We start from the raw sequence: 18,884 nt of genomic DNA on the forward strand, positions 1-18,884 counted from the left end.
TTTGAGGACTCCAACCCCCCCACCCCACCACCATTCAAACAAATCATTGAAGGCACAGCTGAGCACTGGACCACGACAACAAAGACGAGGACTGTGACGTGCCGCCTTTATGTGTAGCTAGTTACACAAAGAAAAAAACTGCTATTTCTGATAGTTAAGTAATATTATTATTAAAAAAGGTAATTCACACAAGAAAGTTTTTAAACTTTTATTTAAAACACAGAAAAATATTTGTATCATTTTCTTTCTTTATCTAAATCCATATATTATTCCTTTTTTTATTTTCTGCAAGTCCCCAAAACTTTATTTCTTCATAAAGAAGAATTTCATGGGAGTTACAAACCCACTTTAACCTGAAAACATCAACAATTATTTTCATATTTACCATTTTGATTAACTGACAATAATCTGTGAATATGTCTATTAAAAGGTGCAAACCAAACGGGAACAAAGTCACATCTCTCACTAAACATGCAGGAGACACGCAGGGACTGCAACCTGATACCCTCACTGATAGGCAGCTGATTAATAAATGTGAACTTTTATGATTCTACACAGCAGAAAAAAACAGTGCAACATTTGTCAAAGTGCATTGAAGGGAATCTACTGCACAGGTGAACGTTGAACCAGGTCAAACTTTGACCAATCAGGGACCCAAATTTAGTAGTGATTTATGGATGGTGCCTCTGTTCATTCAGGGAAGTACCAACTGTATGAATATTGATCACACAGATCAAATCAATAATTGCACATCAAGTCTTCTATCAGAATAAAGCTGTGGCAGACATGTTCTAGTAAACAGTAGTAAAAGACAGAAGAAGCTTTTTCCAATATATGAACAAAACACGTTCCAGAATACATGTTTAGGGTGCTCTTGAACGTGCATCACCTGTAGCTTTAGAGAAGTATTCTTCAGTATATCAGCTTTATTCAACTTAAAGTGCTGCATATAAAACCTCCCAACAACAATAAAGTGGCTGAACCTGTGGCTAACCACAGAGAAACCATTGCAGATAACTGCTAGGCTCTGATTGTGGATCTAAAGACATCTAAGCAGACGGGATGCGGGCCGTGTGCTGGTTTCGTCCGTAGAGCAGGAAGCCCACCGCGGTGCGCAGCTCCTCGAGCTCCAGGTTACACAGGAAGCTCCTCTGAAGCTCCGCCTCCACCCTGTTCCCAGCAGGTCCACTGCAGCCCTTCAGGAGAACCACAGCAGACTGGCACAGCAACCAATCAGCCAGCTTTCTCATGCCGGCACTGTCCTGTTTCTCCAGAACCTTCTGACCCCAGAGGGTGAGGTGGAGCATGTTTGCTGCTACGCGAGCGCTGGGACGCTATACAGCAGAAACAAGACGGAATTAGATTTTTACATTTGCTCTCATGTATTTTCTGATAAATAATAAAGATTGCATGAATTCAACCATTTTTAATGAATTGAGTAAACTGTTCGAAGATGCTTCGCTTTACCTTTGTAGGACTCCTTCTGAGGAGTAATCGGATCACCAACTGCACATCAGCTGGGGCGCTGGAATGCAGGACCGGGAGCTGCTTCTCCTGGTAGTTGATGCTGTGCAGCCCCACGGCTTGGTAGAATGGGTTTGGCTCACCAAAAATCTCATAGGAAATGGCGCCCACAGCCCACGCGTCAGCCTTGCTGTAGTCAATCACAACTCCACGTCCAGGGACTGCAGAGGCCACCTAAACCAGAAACACAAAGAGAGATGATGAGCTCTGACAGGTTTCAGACACTACACCAAACCACCCATTCAAATGACTAAAGTGGGATCAAACAGTTAATAGGGCTGTGACAAATACATCTCTTGTATTTAGTTCTATGGAGTACCACACGGAGCTATGTTGGGACTCTATTTTTTTATTTTTGAGTCCATCTTTTTCTCTTTGCTTGATGCTTAAACAAAAAAATTTAATCATTTTATAAAGAAATGCATTAATATTATTGAACCCTGATCTGGCAACACATAGTACCATTAAATATAGCAGGAAGTCATGGTATTTCCTATTGACAATACATGCTATACTATAGCTCACGCCGGCTTTCCCCTTTAGAATCTGCTGGAATGACGCTGATCGTGTTAACGGTTGAAAAGTTACAGTAAATCAAAGAACTGGAGCTCCGTTATTAAAAGGTTAAAAAGAAACTGAGGCCACATGGAGCATGTAACAAAGCATTCTCATATGTAACCCAATTCTTTAGTTTTCTTTAAAAACAAAAAAAACCCTTAATTTGTACCTCAGGGGCCATAAGGGAGGCATTGCCCCCTCTGTCGACCCACATGCTGTTGAACGGCAGCTGCAGCCTCGGCTCGCTCTCAGCCAGACAGCAGCCGAAGTCAGTGATCACCAAACGGGGGCAACCATCTGCGTATAGAAACAAACAAAAATAAAACAATTCAATGTAGCTGATGCTAGACAAGGTCCTATTCCAATCAAAGTCGGATATTAAAGTTCACCTGAGTCAAACTCCAGCAGCACGTTGTCTGATTTGAGATCCCTGTGAGCAACGCCCTGCTTGCACAGATGGTCCACACCCTCCAGGAGCTGCAGCACCATCAGAGATCTCTGCTTGCGGCTCGGCGTGCACACTTGCAGGTACTGACGGAGCGAGTAGGGGTAGCTGTGAAAGAGACAAACAATTTGGGAGTTGCCATAGAGAAGGTAGGCCCCGTCACGACATCTACCGTATTTTTCGGACTATAAGTCGCACCGGAGTATAAGTCGCAGGGGCCAAAAAATGCATAATGAAGAAGAAAAAACCATACATAAGTCGCACTGGAGTATAAGTCGCATTTTTTTCAAGTAATTTATTTTACAAACTGGTTGAAAAAAACGATATTACATCATCCTGGAAGGTAAGTTATAACATTCATAAGTGAATAGAAAACAGGCTGAATATGTGTCAACACATATTCACATATTAGCATCATGAAAAAAACGAAAAGGTGTAGCATTTATATAACATAACAGTTTTATTTAACTATAGACTCAAGAACTCATCAACTTTTTATCTTTACTGTAATTAATTGCACGCAATCTGACTCCATATCACTAAATCCGTTAAATTCTTAGTCCTCTGTGTCACGTCTGAATAACTGAAGTAAATAAAGTAATTGCATAGATCACCATAAGAGGGCACTCTAGACTTACGGTCCATATCTCATCATTAAAAATTCGTATATAAGTCGCACTGGAGTATAAGTCGCAGGGACATTCAATCTATGAAAAAAACCGCGACTTATAGTCCGGAAAATACGGTATTTTAACAAAACTCAAAAGTTTGAATCCAGGGGTGAGATATGAGGAGATCTTACTTTTTCATCACCAAAAACAAAGTGCGATTGTTGCCCAGGCCGCTGGGGTTGAGTCTGGCAGGAAGCACGTCTGGATACTCGTCCTGAGCGCCTGGCAGCAGCGGGACGTCTGCTGTGAACGCCCGATACACTCTGATCACGTTGGGGTGAGCGGATACTCGTCTGGGCAGGACTCCAAAGTTTCTGCACAGAAATAGATTTGGAATTTTTAAACGGCTCCTGACTCTGACCTGGAAGGTAGAAGTATAAAGATATAGGAGTGCAACGGATCAAAAAACTCCCGGTTTTGATCATTTTTAGGATCTGGTGTGATAGAGTGAGCGATTATTGTCAAGTAGCTTTCAGTAAGACAGGGAGAGATGGAGGAATCTGATTCACTGTGGCGACCCCTGAAGAGAAAAGCTGAAAGGAAAAGAAGTTTTCTAAAAGGGAGTACGGCCTCATATCTGCTGATATGAAAACTGATGGATTTTGTAATATTTTAAGACTTTTAAGTTACAGAGAAAGGTTGCTAAGATGCATACGTGATTAGTTGCTGAGTCGTCTTTTTTTCTCCATTGTCGTTGTCAGTAGCTGCGTTTCCATTACACATATATCCAAAAAAACTTTATGTGAATTCTAGAAATGTCAAAAAAAAAAAAAAAAAAAAAAAAAAAAATCGATTGAAGTTGCTTTATATATGTAAACATGCTAGACGTATTGCCCTGTTTGTATGATTTTTGTCATGTCATAATGCTGACGTGCCGTAACAGTTTTGTCCACCAACTTTCTATTCCGTCATTATAGTTCATCATATAAAAAAAAAATAAAAAAAATCTCCAACTGAATTGATTTACATAATTTGGGGGATGGGCTAGTATGCGATTTGCCCTGCCCAAACTGTCCTGTTCACATAAACGTAAACATGCTTTTAACCCTTTAACTCACCCTATGAAAAAAACATTCCAAGTAGTGTTTTAATTATGATCATGAAGTTAATCAAGAATTTAACTAAAATCCCACAACATAAATGTCTTTAAAAGCCATTTTTCATGTTGATCTGAAGCTCCTTTTTCAAAAATTTCCTCTGAGGGGCGTGGCTGTTAGTGCTCCGCTCCCGATCCCCACTGTCTGATTATGATAGCTCTGTGTCTCGCTAGCCTAAATCTTCGCCGTTGCAACATAAAAATATCAAGCAATATCGGTAATTTTCAGCCGTATGGTTTTGAGCTGGATGTCAGCTCGGACGAGAAAGTGAAAAACTTCATGAGTTGCCTTTCCAATAACTATGAAATTGCATAAACATAGTTAACTGAAACACAAGCGGGACATTCAGAGTACTGGGCAGAAATCACATGCAGAAATCAACAGTCGGATTCCCCTGGTCCGCACCAGTTTAAAGTCAGCTGCTTAGCGCCAGTCAAGGCAGCCCGCTGGAGGGGGACCCATGCCGAGACGGGAGACCTCGGAGGGAGCTTCACCTAAGGGAGATCTGCGAGAAGGCCCCAACACCGCGACACCGTCCTACAAGAGACCTGACCCGGACGAGATGACCAGTGGGGAGCAGGAGGCACGAACAAAAGCAAAAAAAACATAAAAATAATTTATCATTTCCCAAAAGGGATTTTTGTTAACATGTTTTCCTTTAGTAGAGGCTAAATTAGCAAAAAAGCTAGCCAGTTGCTTAATTACTAGCTGAACTCCTAAATGGCCTAAAATTACTCAGTTAACCTAAAAACCTCAGCAGATAACAATTAGCCTAAAATGTTAGCATATTGCTAAAATATCAGCTAAATTCCAAATTAGCATACAAATTTTAACTAGAGTCCAAATTAGCCAAAACAAAATAAGCTAGCTCGTTGCTCAATTACTAGCTGAACTCCTGAATAGCCCAAAATTCCTCCATAAGCTAAATTAGTCAAAAAGTTAGCCTGTTTCTAAAATAGAAGCTAAATTCTAAATTATTAAAAAAAAAAACTTCAGTAGATAACAAATTAGCCGAAAACATCAGCATGTTGCTAAATTATTAGCAAAGCCCCAAATTAGCATACAATTCTTCAGTAAACTAAATTAGTCAAAATGTTTGTTGCTAAAATAGAAGCTAAACTCTAAATTAGCCCAAAAACCCTACTAGATAACAAATTAGCCAAAAATGTTAGCATCTTGCTAAAATAATAGCTAATCTCAAATTTCTTTTTATTAATATTTAATTATTCTTCATCCAGAGAGCCACCATGGGGAGATGAAAGAGCCACATGTGGCTCTGGAGCCGCAGGTTGCAGACCTCTGAGCTAGAGAAAACCCTGAAGTTGTGTACCTTGGCCTCATTAGCTGCTTTTAGGACTTCTTTAACAGATGTGATCAGTGATGAATGCAGATGTTTTTAACTTTCACTTTTTTTTAATGGGTTTCCTTCTGCCTTTTCATTGTAATCATTAACTCGATGCCTCCTGTAGACTTTGTATTGTAAATATTTAAATAATTGATGTGAGAAAATGCCATTTTTATCTTTATTACCTGTTGCCCTGTTGTGCTCTTTCTGTATTGGTGATGTGTAATCAGGTTGTGGTTGTAAACGAGAAATTGTTCTCAACTGACCTCCCTCTATAAATAAAGGTTCAACCAAACACTGGAGCTATAGGTAGTGTGCTGACATTTATTCGTCTACTGTAACTCTTCAACCCTAATGTTAATTATCATGTAAATCAGCTGATTCTGTTGCAGAAAAAGGCGGTTTTGCGCAGTTGTTCAACACTTTATGTCTCAAAGCTGCTGTGAAAAGTAATTTTTACTCATGTCAGAATCAGCTGATTCATGTTGAATTGTTAAAGAGTGACTGTATATCAAAGAGCATTTGTTATTTAGGTGTCACCGGCAACACCGCCGATGTTAAAGGGTTAAATAATCAGTGATGATCCGTTGCAGCCCTTCAAAGTCTTCAGCATATTTACCCGTCTAAAGTGAGCTGCTGTTTTTCTGGCGTCAGAGCCAGAGGGTCTGTGGGAACCAGCTCGTGTGACATCGTCCTAAAGATCGCCTCGTTCGATGACCCCGCCTGCAAACACATGAAATCACAACACTGGTCACAAACCACCTCTCCTTCTCCTGGCACACTCAGATTCTGGTGATGACTCACCCCAAAGTTCCACAGCATCTTGATTGCCAGCGGGAAGTTTCTCAGAGAGCAGCAGGTCAGTGATGGGGTGGCGGGATTTCCCTCTTCGTCCTCACTGTCTCGTATCTGCACAGTGGCGGGCTCACCATCGCTCTTCTTTGAGCAGAAAAACTGAGGAGCAGCTTCATACACAGCTGCGTTGGATCCTTTCCCAATCTGGTTTCCTACAATATAATCCTCCAGTTTGTATCCGTAGGTGAAGGGCTTGGGAGGACTCTGGAACTTCTTCTGTCTGAACACGGCCTGCAGTTCAGGAGAAATTAGATTCAGTACAGATAAACATCTTTAAATGAACACAAGTTTCAAGTCTTGTCTTGAAATCTAAACTTTGCTTTGTAGAAACTGATGCTCTGAATATTGTTTGTATGAAGTCTCATGAATTCATACAAACCTATAACCCTCAAACCAGTTAGTTTAGCCACAAACCAATGCTAATGGCTAGTACATAGTTAACTTACTTTTTGTTTTTAGTTCTTTGTTTTGTAATTCTTTTATTATAAATTTATGATTAAGGATTTTTTCATGCAACGAGTGCAGTGGCATGCCTGCTACTCCTCCAACTATTTTCCACACATCTTGGTTCTGAAGCGGTCTCCAGGATCAGCTGTTGTTGCTTGGCAACAACAAAATAACCCTGGAGAAGTGACTAGAGATCACAGGCTGAGGAGACTGGGGTCCTGCAGACTTTTCAAGACTCTCTAAAGAGATTTTTTTTTATGATGCCGTTGCTGCATCTGCCCTCTTCTACAGAGTGAACAGCTGTGTGGCGGGTGGATGCACTGACAGGAACAGGAAAAACTGGTGTGAAGGACCGGCTCCGCTCTCCCCTAGAGTCTGTGACCGTGGTGGGAGAGAGGACGATGTCACTGATGCTTGAATCCATCATGGACAATCCTCTTCATATTTAAGTGTATTTTTAGTGTTACTATTAGCGGTTGCTTTAATAGAGTAATGGTAACAAGGTAATTTCCCCTTTATGGGATAAAGCTAGCTGGAGAAAATGTAAACAGAGAGCTCTCAGCTTCAGGAAGGGGAAGAGGAGGTGGAGTTGCTTTGTGCCAACAGTTCCACCAATTACTCAGAGGCGAATTACTAATGAACTACTGCTGCTCTGCAGAAACTATGTCCTAGAAAACAACACAGTTTCCTATGTTTTTTGGCTAAACAGCATATTCATAATAAAAAGACCATTGGGAACATTTTTACAATATATCAAAAGATGATGGGAGTGGAACTTTAATTGGTTAATTTACAGGGATAATTACTACCCCTATTAGACCCAAGAAAATATAGTTTTTTAAATGGAAAATAAAATGTATACAAATTTGTTTTAACTTTTTATATACATATAAAAATCACAATAAAAGTCAAAGTTATTTTGAGAAAGTTTTAACATAAAATCGTCGTTACATAAAAGCTAAATAAATATAAAGTAATATAATAATATAAAGTAGAAATTCATACCTTAATCTCATCGCATGTTGCCAAACTCAGCCTGTCGTCCTCAATCTGCTTCTCGATTAATCCCACACCGAGACCAAAAGCCAGAAAAACAGCTCTATTCCGGGGCGAACATCCAGCAAACCTCCTAACGAAGCCAGCCGACTGGAGCTGAGCCGCCAGACCCCTCAGAGAGGTGCGGTAATACCGGTATCGGAGTGGCAGGAAAGCCTGAGGCTGAGCGGTCCGGAAGGACGGGCCTGCACGAACTCGGTCGGCTCGGAGCTTCGCTGCGACTCGACCACCTGCTTTAAGGACCCCCAACTGAAAAATTGACCGGCCCAACTCCAGCCCTCGGCTAATAGCGTGTTTAACCGACATTGTGAGCCCAGACGGGGTTTTAAAGACGTTTTAAAGCCCCCGGAACGCCAGTCAGGCACGCACAGCTGTCGCGAGGAGCCAAATAAACAAAACAGCTGCAGCTGAGCATGCGCGAAAGAGCAAAGCTTGTTGGTTAAAAAAAATGCATTCACGGACCTCTCTAGTGCATGGGAGCCATTGAAAGTAAATGAATAAGTCACTGGTGGGAACCACAACACTGTTTATTTTAGGGCAAGAGACATTAACACTTTAATCGTGTGTTGTACACAACAATTGTCACCTATATCTGTCATTAACCCCGGTAATAATTGTAGTGGAAAAGGTTAGAGCTGGTTGGCTCTTGAGGTCCCAGTATCATTGTATTGTTCTATATTACGGAGTTACCGTGAACGCACCAGACTAATCTTATTGGTCCAAAACCTGTCATTCACCTCTGTTGTCAGTACTTGGAAGTATGGGGGACAGGCAGGATTTGTTGGAATTATTTAGGGGGCGGGGACAAATAAAGATGTCGTTTGACCAATATATACATATATATATATATTTTTTTTTGGAAATTATTTTTTAAAGTTCTTTAAGTATTTCCAAGTGAAGCTGCCTAAACTATGGTAAGCTCTTTAAAGTTAGTTTGGCTATGAGTCATCTGACAGATTCAAATAGTCACTAACCATGATGGGAGCCCCCAAAATATTTCAGAGGTAGATATATTTTTGTTGTCGTTTATTCTGTTTTATGATGTGAAATAAAATGCTTGAAGAAAATGGACAAACAGTTCATCTTTGTTGTCATCAGATGCTTTATTCTGTCATTTATTTTAGGTATAACAGCACTAGAATTTTTCAATTGTCTTTTTTTTTGTCCCAATGTTTTTCTGTGCATAACAAAGCAGCAAAATCAAGTGCTTTAGTGTGTCAGATGATAACAGATGTGTGATTTGTTAAATTAGTTATGTGAAAGTTTCAGTCACTTTATTTGACCACTACATCTACTTCTTCTTGTTGTCATGTATGAATGAGGGACAATACAGAAATAAAAAACTGACCCCAAATCACTTTTTGACATAACTTTGATCAACAGGTTACAAGTACACCAAACAAGGGAAGAAACATTGAGAACTATGAACAAGCTTTTCAGTGACACCTCATGCAGAGTCATTTTCAATAATCCAGTTGATCCATTTGACGTACTGCCTCACTTTGGTGTAGACGCCGGGGTAGTATGGGTTTGCGCAGCTGATGCCCCAGGACACAATGCCCTCTAAGTAATCATTGCAGACAAGCGGACCTCCAGAGTCGCCCTGTGAGGACAGAGAAAGCAGCATTTCCTTTTAGCCAGTGTGTGACCTCTATCTGCATCGATAGTTCAAAAAATTTCCTTCATATTTGTGGTGTCTGCTATTGATTAGCACCAATAAATAATAACAAATGTTGAAAAAAAACTACTTCAAATGGTATTTTGAACTTATTTTTTCAGATGACGGTAGTCCGCTAGTTGATTAAGAAATGGCAATAAGTTTCACACCTATTTATGATTTGAATACCTTTACAAGAGAAAAACAAAACCCTAAGAAAAATCCAGCTGATACAACAAATACTTGATTTAGGAGAGTTCTGTTTGAAACTATTTTTTTTCCACAGAAGATTAAAGATTAAAGTTAACTAAACTGAAAAAAACAAAATAAACCAACATGGTTTCCATTAATGGTCACTAGGGGGCGACATTGTCTTAAAAACACTTGGCTCAGGATGTAATGCATGGCAGACATCATCTGACTATTGTAAAGTATTGAATGGATGCACATCCTGATTAGACCTGTTTATAGTATTTTTTGTGATTTTTTTTCTCGATTGCACTGTCGTTTTACTTTAGTTTATTTTGGTTCTTCGGCCTGTGGAAATAATTTTATGTTGAACTTCACCAGGTTTTGCCCACCAATGAGTTGAGATAATTACTATTAGGCCTTTGGTCCACACAACAGTTTGGAGGAAATTTCCCATCTGTACGCAAAAATCATGTCTATCAGATTACATAGAGCCCTAAAAGAATGCAGACTTAACCAAACCCTAAATTAACTTTTTTTGGCTGTTAATTTCTATAAATGGGTCTTTGAAAGTGCTGTCTGTTGGTCATAGCCAAATTTTTGATAAATTAAAATAAAATGGTTTAATTCTTGAAAATATAGTCAAAAACTGTCTGTGTGTTGCTCTCTAAAGTTTGAATTGAGACATTACAGTTGAATTTTGTGTTTGGTCAAACCATTTCAGAAGTCCCACATCATGATCTGCAGCTCCAGTAATGATAACAGTCCTGTTCCCCAGGCCCACCCCTCTGACTGGATTTTCAAATTTTGGCTGTGGAGTCAGCCTCCACCTTCCCTGTTTGGGTACCCTTTAAAGACACACTCCATTCAAAATTGTGTTTTGAGTGTTTTTAACATGCTCTTGTGGCCATTTTTCATTTTTGATTATTTAATTATTCAAATTGTTGTGAATAAGGTGCAACATTTTGTAGCTGCGACATAGAAACTAATACGGCAGGCCATAAACTCCTTGCTCCGCTCCATTCTGATGCATCTACTAATAGATGACTATATCCATCTTTGTTTTCCTCGTCTGAGCTGGAATCTGGATCTAAACTGCACGGCAGGATAGCTACAATAATACTCTGCATTTCTGATGAACCAGTAATGTTTGGCTGTGGATGTGAGGGCTGTAAGCTAGTGGAAGAGATGGAGGATGGGAAGTAGGGGCGGGCTGACTCCATGCCAACAGTCCCACCCACAACTCAAAAACACATTTCTGGTGAACTCCTGCCGCTCTGCAGAAACTGTATTCTAAAAAATGACATTTTTTTTATTTTGGCAAAAACAGCATAATTGTAATCAAACGAGCACTGGGAATGATTTTAAATTTATAGACCACCAGACTGGGACTTCAATATTACAATCTGCTGAGATGCAAAAGACGATACCATCTAAATGTCTTCCGTCATCTCAGAGACACCTGCTGGCAAGATCCACAATGGATGTTTCCATGGATACCTTGTCCTATAGGGGCTTTTGTTTTGTCAACAACAATCCAATGCAGACATTTTCATTGTCATACCTGACAAGAATCTTTTCCACCATAGGGAGATCCAGCACACAGCATGTTTTCAGTGATCCTCCCCCAGTAGTACCAGTTGCAGTAAGACATTTCTCTCACGTCCACAGCCCGCAGTACAGGTGAGAGGCTGTAGCTGTAAACCTGTGTGACTCCCCAGCCGCTCACAGTGCACACAGCCCCGTTAATGGGCGGGGCGTTCTCCTCTGGTAGCTTAACTGGCTGGACGTTAGCATTCAGTATTGCCGGCTGAGCTAGCTGAAACACAAACCAGAGTTTACAAGAGGTGCCGGCTGAAGATGTGAAGGCGCCTGCTCTGCTTTCCGCTAACCTTGATCAGCATGATGTCGTTGTTGTACGTTTTGTAGTTGTAGTTTTGGAGGTATATCTTCGAGACGCTGAAGACCTGCTCAAAGCCTTCGTTGACGATGAGGTTGTGCTCGCTCAGCACCACGATCATCAGGTGGCTCCTGTGAGTCACAGACAGTCCAAAGTTGTAGCTTAAGATATATCAGAAGAGATGAAACTAGGGCTGGGTATCACCAATACTTTTCAGAATTGACTCAATTCGATTCACCAGTTCCTGGATCGGTTTGATTCAGATTTTTCTCTATTCTTTCAATCCACTCAACTCAATTCGATTCAGTTCAATTTGAGTTGACACCGTTTACACATTTAGACGCATTTGTTTAAAAATACATTAATAATCTATATATATGTTGTGAAGATATTCATATTAATCTGACACAGTTCATGTACTGTAAAATGCATTAGTGAAATAACAATAAGATTGTTAATAGTGATACGTGGATTCTCAAATGGAGAAACTCCAGCAATTGTTCTGCCTCTCCTGGAGACCATTTCAGTTTGGCCACTAGGTGGCGATCATGCTATAGCACTACACCTTATTCCAGAAGAAGAAGAGAGGATGCGCAAATAAGTGTGTTTGAGCTGACCAAGGTGGACACAGCGCTGCGCAGATCACCTGCAGCGCGGTGTATGATGGTTAGGTTCTGTCACCGACGTCAAATGTGCGCCGTCACGAAGTATTGAGGGTAAAGGGCGGCTTCAAGGCGCCTTCCTAAGCCAGCGCAGACAGAAAATAGGTACAGCGCTGGCTACAAGCCGCCTTGAGGACTACAAAACAATGCATTGTGGGAAACAGTGTCCTGTTAGTTCTTGCAGTTAGATGTGATGCTGATCAGGAATAACTAGCGCTAAATGAAGGAAATCAGAATATTTTGTAACTCTTTCTGGAAGGTAGTGAATCGCTGATGAAAAAATCAACTAGATTTCATATTATCTGTGGTTATGTGTGTTATTGTTGCCTTTAAAATTAACTTTAATTTCTATTTTATTTATTTATTTGGGACAGTGCACATGAAATTCATCCAGTGGCTATTTTTTTTATGTTTTACTCTGACAGATGTTAAAAATAATATAAAAGACATTACAGCACAGATCTTACTAGGAGGAGTGGCATATTAAAATTCAACCGAATGTTGAGGACAAGCCCCAACTTCTTGTTCTTGTACAGTCTTGTCATTTTACCCTCATCTCAGGCGCCTTTCCCCGCCTCCGCCTGCAGCAGCTTGGTCTCGCCGACGGTGCAGGCGAGGCGCTGGGTGTTCTCAAACACACCTAATAACGATGCTTTAGACCACAAATGGTTATTTCAAAAATATTTATTTAAAAGAGTTCGGAAAAATTAATGGCTGTGATTATATAAAGAGGTTCATGTAGTCAGTAATGTATGTTTAGGTCGACCAAGCATTAGCATTAGTAGTCCTATAGGAAATCCCATTATATGTTAACATCAAACAGCGGACATTAGTATTACGCATTAGATCGACCTCTGCTTTAATGGATCAATTATTGATCTATTAAGCTTAAATCGATTCAGAGCGATTTTATAAATCCTGCCCAACATAAAGCCTAGTCAAGAAAATTAACATTTTTGAATCTTTCCCAGCTAACATTTCAATGGAGGCCCCATTTTTGAGCTGAATTGGTGGGTCCCAGGTGGGTTCGTCTGTGGGTTCCATGGTGGTCCCACCTGTGTTTGGGATATTTTCGTTTTAAAGAGGCCATACCATGAAAATTCTACTTTTTTGAGGTTTTGAGTGCATTATACTGTTCATTCCTCTCTATAAAGTACCCCAAATAGGTATTTTGATCCTTTCACGCATTTAAGAGTAATCCTCTAAAAACCTCTCATACCCACAAAAACAAGTAAATTGTATGGTGGTGATGTCAGCACGATGTGAACCGCCCCCTCCAGCATTTCTCCAAATCTCTGGACAATATGAAAGATACGGGACAACTAATGAGCCATAAAAAAGATACATACTCTTTTTGTTTAATGCATCGCTGATTTTAAACAATACCAAAAGATATAGAACCTTGGATAATTTATATGAGACTTCCAAGACAATTTATCATCAATTATTACACCCCAAAACTTTTTTTTCAATATATTGAATTTCTGTTCCATTTAGATATAAATTCACTTTTATTGCCAGGAAAAAAAATCATAAATTTAGTTTTGCTTTCATTTAGAGATAACTTATTGAAACATTTTAACCGAATCATCAATTGAATCATTTCACCAATATTTGATTTTGATCAGGGATTTTTCTAGTATTTAATTAATCTAGAATTTACATAACAAAAGTTCTTCAAAATATAGCAGTGGAGTAACTCTCCCCTCAAAGGGGTCACTTGTATTTTCCTTCAGTGGTGTCAGTACTCACGGTCTCCAGCAGTGGGCAGCAGAGACCACCCACTGCTCATCCACCAGGGTTCCTCCACAGTAGTGGTTCCTGTTCTCAGTCTGCAGGGAGACCTGGTACTTGATGGAGTATGGCTGGACCTCCTGACCTCCAATGATTCTTCCTGCAAAGACGTCTGCTCACCAGCACCCAACAAACAGATGTTTATATTACTTTATCGTATTACAAAAGCAAAACAAAAGTCAATTTGGCTGTTTGACTGTAATTTGAACAGAAAATTTAAAGAATAAATAATTTTGTCCGACAGTTATACTGAATACATACTTGAATTCAACACCTACAAAAAAAAAAAAATTTAACTCACATGAACCCGATGAAAGTAGCATAAGAAACAGAACTCCGGACATGCACTGTAGGTTCTTCATGTTGGTCATTTTCACCTGAAATTCAAAAAATAAAAATACATGCTTTTAATCAACAAAATAGAAAAAAAAAATCAAATCAATTAACGTTTGGCCGGTTATTAAACACGATCAAAAAATTAATCTGAATGTTAAAAATGATAATACTACATTATATTTGAAGGTGACTTTCAGGGACTCGCATTAAAAAACAAAAACAAAAATGCACAAAACAATCAAAAATATGACAGTAGTAAATTTGAAGTACGATTGTGGGTTAAAAGAAAGTTTAAACAGGCGAATCTGGGAAGTTACTTGACCCAAACCGACCCAAAAGTGTCCGATCATTGATGGGAAATGAGTAGTTACAAACCAGGAAATTTCAAACGAAATACATGCTCACCTTAAAATTAAGACGGCAGAACGTTCGGAGCGCCTCAAACTGATGAAAGCAGAGTTCTCCTTTTTCCCTTTATAGAGAAACTGTATCCTCGCAGCAATCTTTAGCTAAAGTTATCCTTCCATCTTTTTGTTGACTGTGATGCGACAGTGAAGCTGACCCACTAATCAACAAAGCAAACGGATCGCCTTGCATAACATCCATTTGTGTCTGTGAAAGTTTCAGATTGTTGGGAGATTGGACATGCGAGTTGGGAACACCTTCTCTTCTCTATTGTCATGAGGTAACCGAGAAAGTACAACTTTCTGCTCAATGGAGACATTTTCCTGAAATTATTTATTTACTTGTATTAAAAAAAAACATGTTTGTGTGTTTGTGAGCATGAGAGATAAGTAAAACAGCTTTGACAATGTTTCTAAAGTATTTTAGAAACATTGACCAACACAAGAGGACCCAGAGGAATACAAATGTTATGGATTATCTGCTCCAAAAGGACACCCCCATGACACAATAACCCAGAGATTTTTCCTTTATCTCTAAATATTTTATTTTTATTTAACTTTAATTTATCCAGGTAGGAAAAATTAAGAAAAGCCTTCTTATTTTCAACTGGCAAAAGGGAAGATCTTTTGAGAGTGAAAGAAAGAAAGAGGTTTCAAGAAACAAAAAATAAAATAGAATCAGAAAAAACACATTCTAAAACATGAGACCCTAAAATCATTGCATTGCGTAACAACAGCATTTATCTTTAAAATGGTCTCTAAAATGGTTTTTAAAATCTGTTTGTGAAATAAGAGTACAATCTGGGAGTCCTTTGCAAGTCATTCCAGTCTCTCTTTAAACATGAAATAAACTGTTTGCTGCACAACAGTGAGACATTCGTTTTGTAACATGTGTAGAGGTGGCATCCCATCCATGAGCAACACTTACTTATACGCGACAACTTCCTCAAAAGGTACAAATGTTTCAAATCTCATTTTAATAAAATAACAGAAGCGTATGAGCATGCTCAAAAAACATTTATTTACAATTTTACTCTGATGAAACAGAAAACTCTCATTTCATGCTTCATGTACTGACACTTTCCCCCCAAAAAGTCCATAGTTTGTTTCCTAGTCATAAATATATTCATATGTTTTCTAATGCAGTAACTTGTAAGGGGTTTTACAACAGCCTGTACTTTTCCTTAGGATTATCACTGAGAGAAAAGTGGACAAATCCCGCCCAAACCCGAGGAAAACATCCAGAAGATGTCACTAAAGTCTGCTTTCCAGAACACTTTTGCTATAAAAAGTTACACCATGACGGGTAAATATACTCAATAAAAAGTGTGTTTTTTTTAAATAAAAAATAGATCAAAATATGACAAGACATGATAAATTAGAGTAGTTATTTTTTTTATTTTTGGAAAATAAAACAAAGGAAGATCCTTGAAACATGCTTGAAAAATACTGAAAAAATTGAATTTCAAAAGAAAAAAATTCTTAAAAAAAAAAAAAATGATACTGTAGATTTGGCCTTTGGTCCACCCATTCCTGGGACATGTGGGGCTTTACCTGGGACCCATGACTCCCAGAAAAATGCAATGTATTGAAAATCATATAAATACTTTAACTCAGGTGAAAATCACCTGGTGATAATGCTCTAGGGTTAAAGAGAGAGAACATCAGTCCTATTCGACCCCCAAAGGGCTATAGTAGGTTATGAAGATGGATGGATCAATGCTGTTTGGAATTGGTTAGGTTTGAAACTCTCATATGTCCGAACAATCGCACAGACAAGAGGAGGTTTGCACATGTAACTGATGCTGCTTGTCAAGTTGGAAAAGAACATAAAATTCAAACAACCTGGATCTCAATATTTTATAGTCAGAAATACTTTTGACAGACCTGTTTTGTTATCAACATAATTTAATCTTACAGAGGTTCAACAAAATATATCTAAACAAACTGCAAGACTTCAAGTAAGATTTCCTCTGAGCTCTGAGTTTCAGCAGAAACACTTCATAACCATCCTCAAACTCAAAGTATGCGATCGGTTCACACCATTGATTGTTTAAGAGAACTAAACTGATTGGCTCCTCCCCCTCTCGTGTTTCAAACGGGAAGTACTTGCTGGTTCCAAGAAGCCAAAATCCCCATAGACTTCATCCATCCATCCATCTTCTTGGCCGCTTCTTCCCTTTCGGGGTCGCGGGGGTGCCAGAGCCTAACCCGGCTGCTGATGGGCGAAGGCGGGGTACACCCTGGACAGGTCGCCAGTCTGTCGCAGGGTCTCAATCACACACCCATTCACCCTCACATTCACACCTAGGGGCAATTTAGAGTCATCAATTAACCTATGAAGCATGTTTTTGGACGGTGGGAGGAAGCCGGAGTCCCCGGTGAAAACCCACGCATGCACGGGGAGAACATGCAAACTCCACACAGAAAGGTCCCAGCCGGGAGTCGAACCGGGGCCTTCTCGCTGTGAGGCGAGAGCGCTAACCACTGCGCCACCGTGCAGCCCCCCATAGACTTCTATTGAGAAATAAAAACATTTATTTCTGCTGAAACGACAAACGCAGGATCAAATGGATCAACTTATCCCCAATGACTTTATTTGTGGTCAAACTCAGATGGAAATTGATTAAATGTTCTCATTCGGAAACAACTTTTGAATCAGTCATTGTTATTTGAGAAGATTAGCATCATTCAGTGATCTGTGAAAATCTTTTTTTTTGTATACTCAAGATAACACATCATTAGTCTGTGATCTAGAGGCTGTAAGATTATATCAAGAAAAGAATTGTTGTTATGAGTTGTAGTTAGCCGTGAGAAATTGCTGGTTCAAATCCTCTCTGGGACCTTTCTGGGTGAAGTTTGCATGTTCTCCCCGTGTGTGTGTGTGTGTGAGTTTGCTCCGGTTTCCTCTCACAGACCAAAAACATCCTTGATAGGTCAATTAGTATCTCTAAATTGACCCCTAAGTGTGAATGTCAGTGTGTGTGGTTGTGTGTCTCTTTGTGTTCCTGCGACAGAGAGTTGAACTGTGCAGGGTGTACCTCTCTCTCACTCATCGGTAGATGGGACGGCTGCAGTAACCCCATGACCCTTAACAGGAAGTGGAGATAGATGGATGGTCTTCCTGAACTTATACAGTGGGGCAAAAAAGTATTCAGTCAGTACACCAATTGTGCAAGTTCTCCCACTTAAAAAGATGAGAGAGGCCAGTAATTTTAATCATAGATACACCTCAACTATAAGATACAAAATGAGAAAAAAAATCATAATATCAGATTTTTAAAGATTTTTTTTGTAATAATGGTGGAAATTAAGTATTTTATCACTATCAAAAGTTCAACTCAACACTTTGTTATGTAACACACTACACTGCCACTGTAGGGTTTGAGTCCCTGCATGGCGGTGTAGTGTGTTACTGATGGTAGTCTTTGTCACTTTGGTCTCAGCTCTCTGGAGCTCATTCACTAGGTCCCCCCATGTGGTTCTGGGATTTTTGCTCACCGTTCTTGTGATCATTTCATAGGTTAATTGGTGATTCTAAATTGCCCCTAGGTGTGGATGTGTGAGTGCATGTGTGTGTGATTGAGGCCCTGCGACAGACTGGCGACCTGTCCAGGGTGTACCCCGCCTTCGCCCATCAGTAGCCGGGATAGGCTCCGGCGCCCCGCGACCCCGAAAGGGAAGAAGCGGACAAGAAGATGAATGAATGAATGTCCTAAGACAGCTCTTTGGACCTAGCCATAGTGGAGTTTGGAGTGCGTCTGTTTGAGGTTGTGGTCAGGTGTCTTTTATATAGATAACACGTTTTAATGTTTTGAAATTTGATTAAATCAATGATATTAATTATCCTTTATAACTTGAATCTGTTATTGTAGAGTATAAATATTTGATATTAATTCCTAAACGGATATTGATAATTCATGTATAGAAAATGGTATGGTCGA

The 18,884-nt window shown here is 39.6% G+C and overlaps 2 protein-coding genes across 2 annotated transcripts; both read right to left on the minus strand.

The window, feature by feature from the left end:
- Positions 1–437: 437 nt before the first annotated feature.
- Positions 438–8,415, minus strand: pink1 (PTEN induced kinase 1). The gene is made up of 8 exons (XM_024293810.2): positions 7,948–8,415; positions 6,445–6,726; positions 6,260–6,363; positions 3,330–3,512; positions 2,472–2,635; positions 2,252–2,379; positions 1,468–1,698; positions 438–1,334 (listed from the first exon to the last, which is right to left on the minus strand). The coding sequence occupies exons 1-8, from the start codon at positions 8,302–8,304 to the stop codon at positions 1,050–1,052; spliced, it is 1,734 nt and encodes a 577-aa protein (XP_024149578.1). The 5' UTR covers positions 8,305–8,415; the 3' UTR covers positions 438–1,049.
- A 697-nt stretch (positions 8,416–9,112) lies between these two features.
- LOC112159307 (trypsin-2) lies at positions 9,113–15,173 on the minus strand. The gene is made up of 6 exons (XM_024293312.2): positions 14,942–15,173; positions 14,502–14,577; positions 14,159–14,312; positions 11,737–11,875; positions 11,409–11,663; positions 9,113–9,601 (listed from the first exon to the last, which is right to left on the minus strand). Exons 2-6 carry the CDS (start codon positions 14,569–14,571, stop codon positions 9,446–9,448), a joined length of 774 nt encoding a protein of 257 aa, XP_024149080.1. The 5' UTR covers positions 14,572–14,577; positions 14,942–15,173; the 3' UTR covers positions 9,113–9,445.
- Positions 15,174–18,884: the final 3,711 nt, after the last annotated feature.

Source organism: Oryzias melastigma, linkage group LG7 (genome assembly GCF_002922805.2).
Source record: "Oryzias melastigma strain HK-1 linkage group LG7, ASM292280v2, whole genome shotgun sequence".
NCBI lineage: Eukaryota > Metazoa > Chordata > Actinopteri > Beloniformes > Adrianichthyidae > Oryzias > Oryzias melastigma.